The sequence below is a fragment of the mitochondrial genome of Haliotis rubra (genome assembly GCF_003918875.1).
Source record: "Haliotis rubra mitochondrion, complete genome".
NCBI classification, from domain to species: Eukaryota; Metazoa; Mollusca; class Gastropoda; order Lepetellida; family Haliotidae; genus Haliotis; species Haliotis rubra.
In genome coordinates this window covers 1-13,428 of record NC_005940.1, presented here as the reverse complement: position 1 = coordinate 13,428, position 13,428 = coordinate 1, and the positions used below count along the sequence as shown (strand labels likewise).

Sequence of the window (13,428 nt, the reverse complement as noted above, 5' to 3'; positions counted from 1 at the left end):
GGATTAAGTAGTGTTTTGGGTATTTGTTAAGTTGGCAGATTTATGTGACTGATTTAGGCTCAGTAGAAAAAGGTGAAATCCCTTTACTTAATAACATAATGTGGAACTAATTTCTTGTAGTTTTATTATTAGAAGTATTTGTTATAAACACTTTTAAATTAATAAAATGAGATTGCGTGAGGTGTTGAGGTGGCAGATTAGTGCGTTAGGTTTAAGCCCTAAATATGGAGATTAAAGTTCTCTTCTTAATAGATGCTAGGTTCTGTGGCGTGGGTTTAGTTAGATATATTTGTGTGTTGTTGGGGGTCGCGTTTTTTACACTCCTGGAGCGTAAAGGGCTGGGGTATTTCCAGATTCGAAAAGGCCCGAATAAAGTTGGGTTGATAGGGCTGCCGCAGCCTCTAAGGGACGCGGCAAAGCTTTTCACTAAGGAGCTGGTAAAGCCGACTCTTGCAAATCAGTTTGCATATTTTGTTGCCCCTGTAATGGGGTTAGTGTTGGCTTTGTTGCTCTGGCAACTGTATCCTTCGGATAGCTTAGCAGAGCATTTTAGCTGGGGTATTTTGTTTTTTCTATGTGTTTCTAGGATGAATGTGTATAGTACCTTGTTGGCCGGTTGAGCGTCGAATTCTAAGTATGCATTATTAGGGGCTATTCGAGCTGTTGCGCAGACTATTTCTTATGAGGTGAGATTAGTCTTGATTTTGTTATTTGTGTTGTTCGTCTGTCCTAGGTTCAGTTTCATGGATGTGAAGGAGTCCCATGGAGTGGTGTGGTTAGGGTTTCTTTTCGTGCCAATTTCTCTAGTCTGGTTTGTGTCGTGCATTGCTGAGACTAACCGTGCTCCGTTTGATTTTGCGGAGGGGGAGTCTGAGTTAGTGTCTGGGTTTAACATTGAGTACAGTGGTGGGGGGTTTGCTTTGATTTTTATGGCTGAATATGCTAATATCCTAGTAATGAGGCTTTTTAGTGTGGTTTTGTTTTTCGGTGCCGGGAGTGTCGGGAGCTTAAGGTGAGATTTCGTGATGGGAGTTAAGACCCTTTTTGTTGCTTTTGCTTTTATTTGAGTTCGGGCTACTTTACCACGATTTCGGTATGATTTGCTGATAGGGTTGACTTGAAAGAGGTTTTTGCCGCTAGCTTTGGGGGCTTTAGTTGTGGTAGTTGGGGTTATGTTTTGTGTGGTTTTAGTTTAAAATTGTGTGTCGAGGGGTAGTTTAAGTAAAATACTAGCATTGGAAGTTAGCGATTGGGGAAGTCCCCCATCCTTTGAATGGCAGTTCTTTCTGTTTTTAGGGTTTGTTTTTCTTTGTTGGCTGTTATACCAGTGTTGAGCCAGCCTTTGGCTTTAGGGGTGGTTGTTCTTTTGTTTAGGCTGTTTTCGTGCGTAATGGTTGGATTGTGTGTCTCTTCTTGGTACGGGTATGTTCTTTTTTTAGTGTATGTGGGGGGTTTGCTTGTAATGTTTGCTTATGTGGCTGCGCTGGTGCCTAATAGGATTTTTTTAGGGTTTTGAGTCTTCTTTGGCTTTTTTTGTGGGGCGTGCCTGTCTGTCGGGCTTTACTTACTGTTATATGTCCAAGACTGTAAGGTAGTTTGTTGGTTTAATGAGTTGGGTTCTGGGAAATTTTTATTTTCTTCTGGTTTTGGTTTGGTTAGGTCTAGCGGGGTTTCTATTATAGTGACGCTTGGGGTTGTTTTATTGATTAATTTGCTTGCAGTTGTGAAGGTCTGTTACTATCAGCAGGGTCCTTTGCGGTTTCACTCTGAGTTGAAGTAGGGTGGGTAAGTCAGTTTGATGTCTAGCTATGCATAAGCCAATTCGTAAGGTGCATCCTGTTTTAAAGGTTGTGAACGGTTCTTTAGTTGATCTTCCTACTCCTATTAACTTATCTGTTTGGTGAAATTTTGGGTCTCTCTTAGGGTTGTGTCTTGTAGTCCAAATTGCTACGGGATTGTTTCTGTCAATGCATTATAGTGCTCATGTGGAGTTAGCGTTTTCGTCTGTTGTGCATATTTCTCGTGATGTAAATTATGGGTGACTTTTGCGGGCGATTCATGCTAATGGGGCGTCTTGGTTTTTTATCTGTATTTATGTTCATATTGGTCGTGGGATGTATTACGGTTCTCATTTAAATGTCCACACTTGAAATATTGGTGTAGTGTTGCTTTTATTAACTATGGCAACTGCTTTTCTGGGCTATGTTCTTCCGTGGGGGCAGATATCTTTTTGGGGGGCTACTGTAATTACTAATCTTTTTTCTGCTATTCCGTATATCGGGAATGAGCTTGTGCAGTGAATGTGGGGTGGATTTGCAGTTGATAATGCTACTTTGGTGCGGTTTTTTAGTCTTCATTTTTTGGTGCCGTTTGTTATTGCTGGCATGAGAGTCCTCCATCTGTTGTTCTTGCATGAGACCGGGTCTAATAACCCTTTAGGGCTGAATAGGGACGGTGATAAAGTTCCATTTCATTTCTATCATACGGTTAAAGATTTAGTTGGGTTTTTGGTCCTGTTACTTTTCTTAATGTTGTTGGTATTTTTTGATCCGTTTCTTCTAGGGGACCCTGAAAATTTTATTCCGGCCAACCCACTTGTTACGCCAGTGCATATCCAGCCGGAGTGGTATTTCTTGTTTGCTTATGCGATTCTCCGGTCCATCCCTAATAAGCTAGGGGGAGTAGTTGCCTTGGCTATGTCGGTGGTGATTCTGTTTGTCGTGCCGCTATTTCACTCCGGGAAGTCCCGGTCATTCTGTTTTTATCCGCTAAATCAAATTCTATTTTGGTGTTTTGTAGGTATTTTGTTTATTTTAACGTGGATTGGGGCGTGCCCTGTTGAGCCGCCATATGAGGGGATCGGGCGAGTGTTCACCGTTCTCTACTTCGTGTACTACTTAGTAAGACCAATGCTTCAAATAATGTGAGATAATATTCTTGAATATTAGTTTATAAACCGAGCTGCTGGCCTGGGGCAGGTTTTGTCTTGAAAATGAAACAGAAGTGTTCGAATCACTTAGTAGCTTTTGGGCAGAGTCGGTAGGTGGGGGAAGTAGTAAGAAGGGATGATACCTTCAACCTTCGGCTTACAAGACCGATGCCATAAATTCGGCTTTTACTACTGGAAGGTTAGGGTTGATAGAGTGAAGATATGAGGAGTGTTTCTTATTTGTTTGTTATTGCTGTTTTCGGGGTCGGGTTTTCGGTTGTTGTTTTGAGTTTGCAGTATAAGCATCTTTTAGGGGTTTTGCTTTCTCTGGAGTTGATGATGTTGAGGTTGTTTTTGATGATTGTTAGAGTGGGTAGAGGTTTTAATTTTGAGGGGCAATTGTGTTTAATTTTAATTACTTTGAGGGCCTGTGAGGCTAGTTTGGGGTTGGCCGTTCTCGTTTCTTTAATTCGGACGCATGGTAATGATTACGTGCATAGGTTTAATGGGTATAAGTGTTAGGGCTTTTGTCTACGGGTTTGGTACTATCTATCGGTTTTTTTGGAGGGGGTGTTTCATGGTATTATCGGCTGTGGGGTCTTTGTTTTGGGGGTTTTATGAGTTTGGTTTTTGTGTATTCTGGTGTTTTAGGGGGGTGTGCTTTTAGGGGATTTTTGATGAGAGATGGGCTAAGATCTTCGTTAGTTGTGTTGTCATGGTGGATTTCTTTGTTGATGTTGGTTGCTAGTCAGGGGAGGGTTAAGGTTGGGTTAAATAAGTTTTCTTTGTTTAGGTTGTGTGTGTGTGTTTTAAATTTTATTTTGATGGTTAGATTTTTTTGTGTGGATATTGTGTGATTTTATGTTTTTTTTGAGGCGTCTTTAGTGCCGACTTTTATTCTAATTTTAGGTTGGGGATACCAACCTGAGCGACTGCAGGCCGGGATGTATATGATGCTTTATACAATTACTGCGTCGTTGCCGTTGCTGGCATTGATTTTATATAAGTTCGAGTTGTGCGGAACTTCTAGGTTTTTGTTGAAAAACTTTTTATGTGAGTTCTATGGTAATGGGTTTGTTGGGTGAAGGGGCATGGTTGGATCTGAGGTTGTTTTTTGTCTCGGGTTCGGTGCTTTTTTAGTGAAGTTGCCCATGTTTTCTTTGCATTTGTGGTTGCCTAAGGCCCATGTTGAGGCACCTGTAGCAGGATCTATGATTTTGGCGGGTGTTTTATTGAAGTTGGGTGGTTATGGGATGATTCGTGTGTATAGTTATTTCTGTTTGTCGAGATACAGGGTTTTTAGGGATGTAATATTATGTTTGGGTTTATGAGGGGGTGTGGTAACAGGTTTTATTTGTTTTCGTCAGGTTGATTTGAAGTCTTTGATTGCTTATTCGTCTGTTGGTCACATGAGGTTAATGTTGGGTGGTTGTTTGTCAAATTCGTCTTGGGGTTGGCAAGCCGCCCTTGGGATGATGTTAGCTCACGGTTTGTGTTCGTCAGGGATGTTTGCACTGGCTAACTATAATTATGAAAAGACTGGGACTCGCAGTTTAGTGATGAGCAAGGGGATGTTGATGATTTCTCCGTATATATCTATGTGGTGGTTTGTGTTTTGTGTGGCAAATATGGCTGGTCCACCTTCTATTAATTTGTTAAGTGAAATTATAGTATTTCCTTCTGTCTTGTTTAAGTCTTTTTGGTTGTTTGTTCCACTCGGGTTAATGAGTTTCTTAGCGGCTGTTTATAGCCTGTTTTTGTATACTAGTACTCAACATGGTGGGTTCCCTAAGTTCGGTTTTCCTTACGGAGGCATAAGTAGTTCATCCTCGTTAGTAGCGTTTATGCATTACTTTCCAATTAATGGGTTGATTTTGAAGTCGGATCTTGTTTGTTTTTGGGTTATTTAGTTTATCGGTTTCGTGGGTATGCCGGAGTGTGGGTTGAAGATCAAGTTAGTTTAAGCGAAAATTCTGGGTTGTGGTCCTAGTGATGGAAAATAAGTGTTCCACTTGATAATGGGTCTCTTTTATGGGTTTTTTAAGTTAAAAAGGTCTTTAGTCGGGGCTGTTTTTTTATACATGTATTCGGCGATTTTGTTTCCTTTTACTTGTTATTTCGTTATGACTGGGAAATGCATTTTAATGGAATGGGAGATTCTATCTGTGAGTAGTACTAGGATTAGTTTGCTGGTTTTGCTAGATCCAATTGGTTTGAGGTTTAGGAATGTGGTTTGTTTTATTTCTGCATGTGTTTTAGTTTTTTCGTCTTATTATATGGCGGGAGATTATTTTTTAAGTCGTTTTATTTGGCTGGTGATGATATTTGTGCTGTCAATGAATTTTTTAGTATTTATTCCTAGTTTAATTTCTTTGCTTATTGGCTGGGACGGCTTAGGGGTTGTTTCTTTTGCTTTAGTTATTTATTACCAGAGGAGGAAGTCCCTTTCTGCTGGGATGCTAACTGCCTTAGTAAACCGAATTGGGGATGTGACTTTATTGTTGGCTATTGGGTTTAGTGTTCTTCAGGGGCACTGGAATGTGCTGTTTATGTGGGATACCGAATTGTCTATTTTAGTAATTTTTTGTATTTTGGTGGCTGGGATGACTAAGAGAGCCCAGGTTCCGTTTTCTAGGTGGTTGCCTGCTGCCATGGCAGCACCTACTCCTGTTTCGGCTTTGGTTCATTCGTCTACTCTGGTTACTGCTGGAGTGTTCCTGTTTATTCGGTTTTTCCCTTTTGTGAGTTCTTTTCATGGGTTTAGTTCTAGGTTGTTATTTGTGTCGGTTTTGACTATGTTGATGGCCGGGATTGGGGCTAACTATGAGTTTGATTTAAAGAAAGTTATTGCCCTCTCGACTTTGAGTCAGCTAGGGGTTATGATGGCTAGATTGGGGTTGGGAGCCCCATATTTAGCATTATTTCATTTGTATACTCATGCCTTATTTAAGGCCATGTTGTTTTTATGTGCAGGGGGGATTATCCACAATAATAGTGATATTCAGGATTTGCGTTGCCTTGGTGGGCTTTGAGGGCAAATGCCGTTGAGGGTCGCGTGTTTAAATGTCGCGAATTTGGCTTTGTGTGGTGCTCCTTTTTTGAGTGGGTTTTACTCCAAGGATTTAATTTTGGAGAGAAGTCTATTTAGTCCTTGTAATTTGGTAATACTTTTCTTGATTTTTTTGGCTACTGGGATGACAGCTGCGTATAGGGTTCGTTTGTCAATTTACTCTCTCTGGGGTCAAAGTAATCATCGTCCGTTGCATCAAAATTTTGATGAGAGAGGGGAGGCGACCTGGCCGGTTGTGATTTTGGCCTTGATTAGGTTGTTTGTGGGGAAAGAGATGCAGGGGTTGTTTGTTGAGTTTAATTGTAGATATGTGTTTCCAGTGAGGTATAAGTTGTTAGTAGTGGGAGTTGGTTTGGTTGGAGTTTGGCTGTCTGTGATGGCCTGGCGTTCCCCAGTTTTAGGTGAAGGTCAGGTTGGTTTTAGTTTCCTGTCTGGCTTTTTTTCGTGAATATGGTTTTTAGTTCCTTTATGTACCCAGCCAGTTGTCAAAGGGCCCTTGCGAGCAGGCGGTGATTTCTTTAAGTACTTGGATCAGGGCTGATTTGAGGTTGGTGGCGGTAGCGGTGTATTGTTTATAGTTAAAGAAGGGTCTCGGGGTAGCGAGTTTTTCCAGCAAAAGCTTATTAGTTTTTTGGTAATGATGGTGGTGTGATCTGCTGTTTTGATTTTATTTTGGGTTGTTGTATAGATCGGCTTATTGCTTTGGTAGCTTATAAAAAGAGCGTGGCGCTGAAGATGCTAAGGAGGGAGCGGTTCCCCCAGGGCAGTATTACTAATTTTTAATTTTAAAGTATGTGTAGAGTTACTTACTTAGCGTGGTCGTCTGAGTAGAGGGTGATTAAGAGTGAGAAAATGTATGCTTGAATGAGGGATACCCCGATTTCAAACATGAAGTAGAAGGTCTGCACGGTTAAGAGTGTTAGTAGAGTGACTTTAGGGTAAATAAAGATTGCTGAGCAAAGGTAGGTGCTGATTAGGCCGAGGACGATGTGGCCGGCCCTTATGTTGGCTGCTAGTCGGATAGATAGTGTGATAGGGCGAACCAGGATACTGACAGTCTCTACAAGCACGAGGAATGGGTTAAGGAGGGCCGGAGCTCCGGCCGGCAGTAAACCGGCTGCGGTTGAGGACGGGTTTAAGATGGCTCTTGAAATAATTAAAGACATTCATAGGGGGATTCTTAAAGACAGAGTTATGGCGAGGTGGCTGGTATTTCTAAACACGTATGGCACTAGGCCCAGAAGGTTGAGGACTAATAGAGAGGCAAATAAAGCCGCCATAAAGTTTGTGAATCCTCCTAGTTTTAGGCCGAAGGATCGGGTGACTTGGGAGGAAATAACGCTCTTTGGGACATTTAATAGATAGGCAAAACGGTTTGTGTTTGTTCAGATTGATATATTGAAGATTGCAAGGACTAGAAGTGAGCAAAGTCACATTAGAATGTATATTGATATGAATACGGAGTTGTGGTCGTCGAATGATGAGAAAATATCTGCTATCATTTCTTTAGGGTGTGGTTTAAATTAAATTAGGTTGAGGGAATTATCAGGGCCATGAGCTGGATGCTTGTGGGTTAGTTGATGATTGAGGGGGAGTATTAACTGTGTAATTTGGCTTGTATGACCATCAAATGATGACGGCTACGGTGGCGATTGTGAGTCAGAATAAAGTGAATAGGAATAGTCAATTAATTGGTGCTAATTGTGGCATGAAGGATTGGTAGGACTGTTTGTGAAGAAGTCACGTGATTAATAATCTTAATCCTTAGATGGATGGGGAGAAGGGGGAAAAGAAAGGCCTTAGTCTTCTTGGGTAGTTAGTATTACCCACTGTGAGAAGTCGTCGACATTAATTGCTTCGATTGTGATTGGCATGAAGGAGTGGTTAGTTCCGCAAATTTCTGAGCATTGTCCGTAGAACACCCCTTCGTTAGTGGCCATAAAACTTGTCTGGTTAAGGCGGCCGGGGATTGCGTCTACTTTAACCCCGAGAGATGGGACGGCCCATGAGTGGATTACGTCGTTAGAGGTAATTAGTATCCGGACATCTGTTTTTGTTGGAACAACTATTCGTCGGTCAACTTCAAGTAATCGGTATTGTCCGGCCTCTAGTGTGTCTTCTGGTAGTATATATGAGTCGAACTCTATTCCTTTAAAATCTGAGTATTCGTAGCCTCAGTATCACTGGTTACCAGTTGCCTTGATTGTTAGAAGGCACGATATACCGACTTCGTCTAGTAGGTAAAGGAGGCGCAAGGATGGTAGGGCGAGGAAAATAAGGATAATGGCTGGTAGAATGGTTCAGATTGTTTCGATGGTTTGTTGTTCTAGAATATACCGGGATGTGAGAGATCTTAACATAAAAGATGCGGTAAGGTAACCTACTAGTGTAGTGATCAGAAGTAGGATTAGTAGAGCATGGTCATGGAAGAAGATGAGCTGTTCCATTATTGGGGAAGCGCTGTCTTGAAATCCTAGTTGTCCTCATTGGGCCATTACGTGAATCAAGTGGAGTGTTTAAGGGGAAGGCGGAAAGATTAGATCACTTTTTGGTAGCAGTTTGGTGTTTCTGCTAGGTTGTGGAAGTCGAGGGGTAGAAGGTTTGTCCACTCTAGTCTTGTAGACATATTAAGTGCTCAGAGGACTCCCCGTTGCGATACTAATGATTCCCATACGATTACTATAAAGTAAAGTACGGCTACTAGGGAAATTATGGAGCCAAATGAGGATACGACATTTCACTTGGTGTAAGAGTCCGGGTAGTCAGAGTACCGGCGAGGTATTCCGGCTAGCCCAAGGAAGTGTTGCGGGAAGAATGTTACGTTTACCCCAATAAATATAATAAAGAAATGTGCTTTTGTTCAGCGGGCGAGCTGGGTTAAACCAGTGAATAAGGGGTATCAGTGGTTGAATGCGGCGAATAGGGCAAAGACCGCTCCTATTGAGAGGACGTAATGGAAATGGGCTACGACGTAGTATGTATCGTGTAGTATGATGTCTAGGGATGAGTTTGATAGAACAATCCCTGTTAAGCCCCCTACTGTAAACAGGAAAATGAATCCTAGAGCTCAGAGTATTGAGGCCTCATATTTTATTCGGGCACCGTGGATAGTAGCAAGTCAACTAAAAATCTTGATTCCGGTTGGAACGGCAATGATCATTGTCGCTGCGGTGAAGTAAGCTCGGGTGTCTACGTCCATTCCGACGGTGAACATGTGGTGGGCTCAGACGATGAAGCCAAGGATACCAATTGCTAGTATAGCATAAATTATTCCTAAGGTCCCAAAAGTCTCTTTTTTCATGGCGTAGTGCATGACTACGTGTGAAATTATTCCAAATCCCGGAAGAATAAGAATGTAGACTTCTGGGTGACCGAAGAATCAGAATAGGTGTTGATAGAGGATGGGGTCCCCTCCTCCGGCAGGATCGAAGAATGATGTATTGAAGTTACGGTCAGTTAGTAGCATTGTAATTGCGCCAGCAAGTACTGGGAGGGAGAGAAGAAGGAGGATGGCTGTGATTTTTACTGATCATACAAATAAAGGCATTCGCTCTAACGGTTGAGCTTTTACTCGTATGTTTATGACAGTGGTGATGAAGTTGACTGCCCCCAGGATTGAGGAGATTCCGGCTAGGTGAAGTGAAAAAATTGCCAAGTCTACTGATGCGCCGGCATGGGCTAGGTTGCTGGATAGTGGGGGGTAGACTGTTCATCCTGTCCCGGCACCACTTTCTACAGCACCCGATGTTAATAGAAGGGTTAGTGAGGGTGGGAGTAGTCAGAATCTTATATTATTTAGTCGAGGAAAAGCCATGTCAGGTGCCCCAAGCATTAGTGGGACCAGTCAATTTCCGAATCCCCCAATTATTAGTGGCATAACTAAGAAAAAGATTATAACGAAAGCGTGAGCTGTTACAATTACGTTGTAGAGTTGATCGTCCCCGAGAAGTGCTCCCGGTTGGCCAAGCTCTGCTCGAATGAGAAGGCTTAGTGCAGTTCCGACTAGGCCGGATCAAATGCCAAAAATTAAGTATAGTGTTCCGATGTCTTTATGGTTTGTAGAATAGGTCCATCGCATAATTGATAGGGTTAAATGAAATCCACTGACATTGAGATTATGCCCAGGACCAGAAACGCACCAGCAAAATTGATGATTAGGATTGCTGGGGTTAATATAATGTTTAGGGACCCCGGGAGGTTTTGAGTTTGATGGTTGTTAGAGGAAATGAGCGTTATTGAAGATGAGAATGTCATTCTGAAGAGAAGGGTTAAGTAGTAAAATAATCTTATTAAGCTTCCTAGTAGAAGTGGGAAAACCAGGGCTGGTGAAGAAATAATGCAGGAGAAAGAGATGGCTGTCCATTTTGCGGCGAATCCCAGGAGAGGGGGCATTCCCCCTAGGGATAGGAGGATAAAAATTAAGGTTAGCTGGTTGATCTTAGGGTTTTCATTTTTTATAGCCCCGATATGCCGGAAAGATTTAATATCAGAAGTTCACAGGTTTGCGAATAGACAAATTGAGATTAATGTATAAATAATGAAGTAAATTTTTAGTGCTCTTTCCCTAGTTAATGCGCAGAATGTTATTCAACCGACGTGGCCAATTGATGAGTAGGCCAGGAGCGTTCGAATTTGAGTTTGATTGATTCCCCCTAATCCGCCAATAAGTCTGGAGAGGCCCGCTATGATGAATAGGGTCGAGATGATGGGCTGGTGGTTTCATCTCTGTGTCATGGCGGTTAGCAGGAATACTGGGGCCAGCTTTTGTCAGGTGGTTAGAATAAGGCAATTAAGTCAGGAGAGGTTTATTATCACCTCTGGTAACCAAAAGTGGAATGGGAAAGCCCCTAGTTTCAGGAACAGGCTAAGAATAATTAAGGTTAGTCCAAGTGGGCTTGTGTGGTATTGTCAGGCTTCTCATGACAGGGAGAGGTTGAATGATAGAAGGCTTCCGAACATAAGTATTCTTGATCCCAGTGCTTGTATAATGAAGTACTTAATTCTGGATTCTGTCTCTATAGTTAGTCCTCGGTAGATTAAAAGTGGGATAAATCCCATTATGTTGATTTCTAGCCCAACCCAAATTCTTAGTCAGTGGATTGAAGACAGGGAAAGGATAGATCCCAGGAATGTAATGAAAGAGAATAAGAACCCAAAAGGCATTATTGATAGCATTTTAGGGGGAAGGATGGGCCGAACCACCCAAAACAAAGTTAGCAGCCCTGTTCTACCCCTGGTTTCCCCCGCTAAGTAGGTAAAATTTGAGATTTACAGTCTCCTAATTAACAGTCAGGCGCTTGGCTTAAGCTTCTACTTATTATCGGGCGGAGCCCTTATTCTATTCAATTTAAGGAGCCTTCGTTCCATTCGTGGAATAAACCTAGGATTAAGATAAGAAGAAAGCAAAGAACCCCGGCGGAGGAGACAAGATCTGTAGCGGCCATTATTTTTGTAATGGCCGGGAATAATAGAACAATTTCTACATCAAAGATGAGGAAAATTACCGCTAGGAGGAAGAATCGGAGAGAAAAGGGAAGACGGGCAGAGCTCATTGGGTCGAAGCCACATTCAAATGGGGATATTTTTTCCCGGTCTATCTGGGATCGCTTGGCTAGTGTTCATGCGACCACTATTAAGACCGAAGAGATGACCAGGGCTAGAGAAGATAGTGTAAAGATTGCTGTCATTTGAGGTAATGGAGAGTGAAATTATCTCATATTATGCGTCATCAACGCATCCCGTTTTGTCCGGCACATTACCTGCCTAGGTAGTACGTTAGTTAGAAAGGGGAACGTAGGGCTCCCAGTCTTCGGGCCGAAACCGATTGCGTAATCGCTTCTTTCTATGGCACTAGAAACAAGTATTATTTCAATGCTTAATTGCAAGTCAAGTCTTTTATTTTAAAGTATAGTGCCGGGGATAGGGCGAATATCTATCATGAGTTAGATTAAAAGTCTAATGCTATTGTCAGCCACCCAAAAGAACTGTTCGGGGGTTAGCCCGAATTTTCTGATTGACAGACAGATGTTTTAAGTTGAAACTAACACTTCAATGAAGTAAAGGGGTTTATTGTTGTTTTAAGATCCCCATCAGTAAATTGATAGGTATAGGAAAAGCCACACTACGTCTACAAAATGTCAGTATCATGCAGCTGCTTCGAAACCAAAATGATGGCTTGTTGAGAAATGGTTAGCATAGAGTCGGATTAAGCAGACAATTAAGAATGTGGTTCCGATGAGTACGTGTAGGCCATGGAATCCGGTGGCTACATAAAATGTGGATCCATAGACTCCGTCTGCGATTGTGAAAGGGGCTTCGATGTACTCCCCTGCTTGCAGGAACGTGAAGTAGGCTCCGAGGATGACGGTTAGAAGGAGTCTTTGAAACCTCTCTTTTTTGTCCCCTTCTAGGATTCTGTGGTGGGCCCATGTTACTGTAACTCCGGATGCTAAAAGTACGGCAGTGTTAAGAAGTGGAACTTGGAAAGGGTTGAGTGGGGAGACTCCGGTCGGTGGCCATGCAGAGCCGAGCTCTGGAGTTGGGGCCAGTCTTCTGTGAAAATAGGCTCAGAAGAAGGCAAAAAAGAAGCAGACTTCTGATACAATAAATAAGATTATTCCTCATCGTAGGCCTGATGCTACATTAGTTGTGTGGAATCCTTGAAATGTCCCTTCTCGGACTACATCACGCCATCATTGAATTATTGTTAGAATGATTAGTACTGTCCCTAAGATTGGGATTATTGTAGGGTGTCCGTGTATTCACCCAGCTGTGCCAGCTGTTAAAAAAAGTGCGCCTACAGATCCGGTTAATGGCCACGGGCTAAACTCGACAAGATGAAAAGGTCTTCGGGTCATTTCTGTGATCACTTTTATGGTAAAAAACTGTTTAATTAGTTGTGGCGGGCATAGGACTAACAGGGTCTGGGTAATAAGGTTGTTTTGTGAGCGGGGGGTTAAGGTATTTGCGTTATAAAAATTCATTTTGTTTTACAGGGGCCCGAAAAGTAGGTAAAAATCACTAAAAATAGGGGTAAAAGAGTTCTACTTTTTTCTTGGGAGATAGTTAGAATAAGTTTTTTATAGCTAAATTTTTATCTAAAAAATGGGGCAATATTTGGTCGGGTAGAAAATGGCAGATGTTATGGTCAGCTCCTAAGGTGGGTGATTTCTGGAGAAAAAAAAGGGGGGGGGGGTGTGTCTCCCGGAAAATAGGGGGTTAGAAGGGGGGCCCCCAGTAAAACAGGTGTAAAAAAGGGTGTTTTTGATGCAAATTGCTAGTGGGAGTCGCCTAAAACAGTTAGGAGTTAGAAAAGGGTAAGTGTGAATGGGTGAGTACAAATATATATATATATATATATATATGTATATATATATATATATATATATATATATATATATATATATATATATATATATATATATATATA

At 41.9% G+C, this 13,428-nt stretch overlaps 13 protein-coding genes across 13 annotated transcripts, besides 17 other annotated features; 6 read left to right on the top strand and 7 right to left on the bottom strand. All coding sequences in view use genetic code 5, as the record gives it.

Annotated features, from left to right (window-relative positions):
- Positions 1 to 25, top strand: part of an rRNA (l-rRNA) that runs on past the window's edge.
- Positions 26 to 93, top strand: a tRNA (tRNA-Leu).
- Positions 94 to 183: 90 nt separating this feature from the next.
- Positions 184 to 251, top strand: a tRNA (tRNA-Leu).
- Positions 249 to 1,196, top strand: ND1 (NADH dehydrogenase subunit 1). The gene has a single exon. The coding sequence runs from the start codon at positions 249 to 251 to the stop codon at positions 1,194 to 1,196; it is 948 nt and encodes a 315-aa protein (YP_026078.1).
- Positions 1,197 to 1,206: 10 nt separating this feature from the next.
- Positions 1,207 to 1,273, top strand: a tRNA (tRNA-Pro).
- On the top strand, positions 1,274 to 1,780 carry ND6 (NADH dehydrogenase subunit 6). Its single transcript has one exon. It carries the CDS (start codon positions 1,274 to 1,276, stop codon positions 1,778 to 1,780), a length of 507 nt encoding a protein of 168 aa, YP_026077.1.
- A 28-nt stretch (positions 1,781 to 1,808) lies between these two features.
- Positions 1,809 to 2,948, top strand: CYTB (cytochrome b). The gene has a single exon. It carries the CDS (start codon positions 1,809 to 1,811, stop codon positions 2,946 to 2,948), a length of 1,140 nt encoding a protein of 379 aa, YP_026076.1.
- Positions 2,949 to 2,959: 11 nt separating this feature from the next.
- Positions 2,960 to 3,026, top strand: a tRNA (tRNA-Ser).
- Positions 3,027 to 3,051: 25 nt separating this feature from the next.
- Positions 3,052 to 3,122, bottom strand: a tRNA (tRNA-Thr).
- A 29-nt stretch (positions 3,123 to 3,151) lies between these two features.
- Positions 3,152 to 3,451, top strand: ND4L (NADH dehydrogenase subunit 4L). Its single transcript has one exon. The coding sequence runs from the start codon at positions 3,152 to 3,154 to the stop codon at positions 3,449 to 3,451; it is 300 nt and encodes a 99-aa protein (YP_026075.1).
- A 95-nt stretch (positions 3,452 to 3,546) lies between these two features.
- Positions 3,547 to 4,839, top strand: ND4 (NADH dehydrogenase subunit 4). Its single transcript has one exon. It carries the CDS (start codon positions 3,547 to 3,549, stop codon positions 4,837 to 4,839), a length of 1,293 nt encoding a protein of 430 aa, YP_026074.1.
- Positions 4,840 to 4,878: 39 nt separating this feature from the next.
- Positions 4,879 to 4,947, top strand: a tRNA (tRNA-His).
- ND5 (NADH dehydrogenase subunit 5) lies at positions 4,945 to 6,687 on the top strand. Its single transcript has one exon. It carries the CDS (start codon positions 4,945 to 4,947, stop codon positions 6,685 to 6,687), a length of 1,743 nt encoding a protein of 580 aa, YP_026073.1.
- An 11-nt stretch (positions 6,688 to 6,698) lies between these two features.
- Positions 6,699 to 6,765, top strand: a tRNA (tRNA-Phe).
- A 40-nt stretch (positions 6,766 to 6,805) lies between these two features.
- On the bottom strand, positions 6,806 to 7,501 carry ATP6 (ATP synthase F0 subunit 6). Its single transcript has one exon. It carries the CDS (start codon positions 7,499 to 7,501, stop codon positions 6,806 to 6,808), a length of 696 nt encoding a protein of 231 aa, YP_026072.1.
- Positions 7,502 to 7,541: 40 nt separating this feature from the next.
- On the bottom strand, positions 7,542 to 7,709 carry ATP8 (ATP synthase F0 subunit 8). Its single transcript has one exon. It carries the CDS (start codon positions 7,707 to 7,709, stop codon positions 7,542 to 7,544), a length of 168 nt encoding a protein of 55 aa, YP_026071.1.
- An 89-nt stretch (positions 7,710 to 7,798) lies between these two features.
- COX2 (cytochrome c oxidase subunit II) lies at positions 7,799 to 8,494 on the bottom strand. The gene has a single exon. It carries the CDS (start codon positions 8,492 to 8,494, stop codon positions 7,799 to 7,801), a length of 696 nt encoding a protein of 231 aa, YP_026070.1.
- Positions 8,495 to 8,535: 41 nt separating this feature from the next.
- Positions 8,536 to 10,077, bottom strand: COX1 (cytochrome c oxidase subunit I). The gene has a single exon. The coding sequence runs from the start codon at positions 10,075 to 10,077 to the stop codon at positions 8,536 to 8,538; it is 1,542 nt and encodes a 513-aa protein (YP_026069.1).
- Positions 10,078 to 10,088: 11 nt separating this feature from the next.
- ND2 (NADH dehydrogenase subunit 2) lies at positions 10,089 to 11,174 on the bottom strand. Its single transcript has one exon. The coding sequence runs from the start codon at positions 11,172 to 11,174 to the stop codon at positions 10,089 to 10,091; it is 1,086 nt and encodes a 361-aa protein (YP_026068.1).
- A 2-nt stretch (positions 11,175 to 11,176) lies between these two features.
- Positions 11,177 to 11,245, bottom strand: a tRNA (tRNA-Ser).
- Positions 11,246 to 11,316, bottom strand: a tRNA (tRNA-Asn).
- Positions 11,317 to 11,332: 16 nt separating this feature from the next.
- On the bottom strand, positions 11,333 to 11,686 carry ND3 (NADH dehydrogenase subunit 3). Its single transcript has one exon. It carries the CDS (start codon positions 11,684 to 11,686, stop codon positions 11,333 to 11,335), a length of 354 nt encoding a protein of 117 aa, YP_026067.1.
- A 3-nt stretch (positions 11,687 to 11,689) lies between these two features.
- Positions 11,690 to 11,759, bottom strand: a tRNA (tRNA-Ile).
- A 19-nt stretch (positions 11,760 to 11,778) lies between these two features.
- Positions 11,779 to 11,844, bottom strand: a tRNA (tRNA-Arg).
- Positions 11,845 to 11,914, bottom strand: a tRNA (tRNA-Ala).
- Positions 11,911 to 11,979, bottom strand: a tRNA (tRNA-Lys).
- Positions 11,980 to 12,049, bottom strand: a tRNA (tRNA-Asp).
- Positions 12,050 to 12,076: 27 nt separating this feature from the next.
- Positions 12,077 to 12,856, bottom strand: COX3 (cytochrome c oxidase subunit III). Its single transcript has one exon. It carries the CDS (start codon positions 12,854 to 12,856, stop codon positions 12,077 to 12,079), a length of 780 nt encoding a protein of 259 aa, YP_026066.1.
- Positions 12,857 to 13,428: a sequence feature (control region).
- Positions 13,340 to 13,428: a tandem repeat.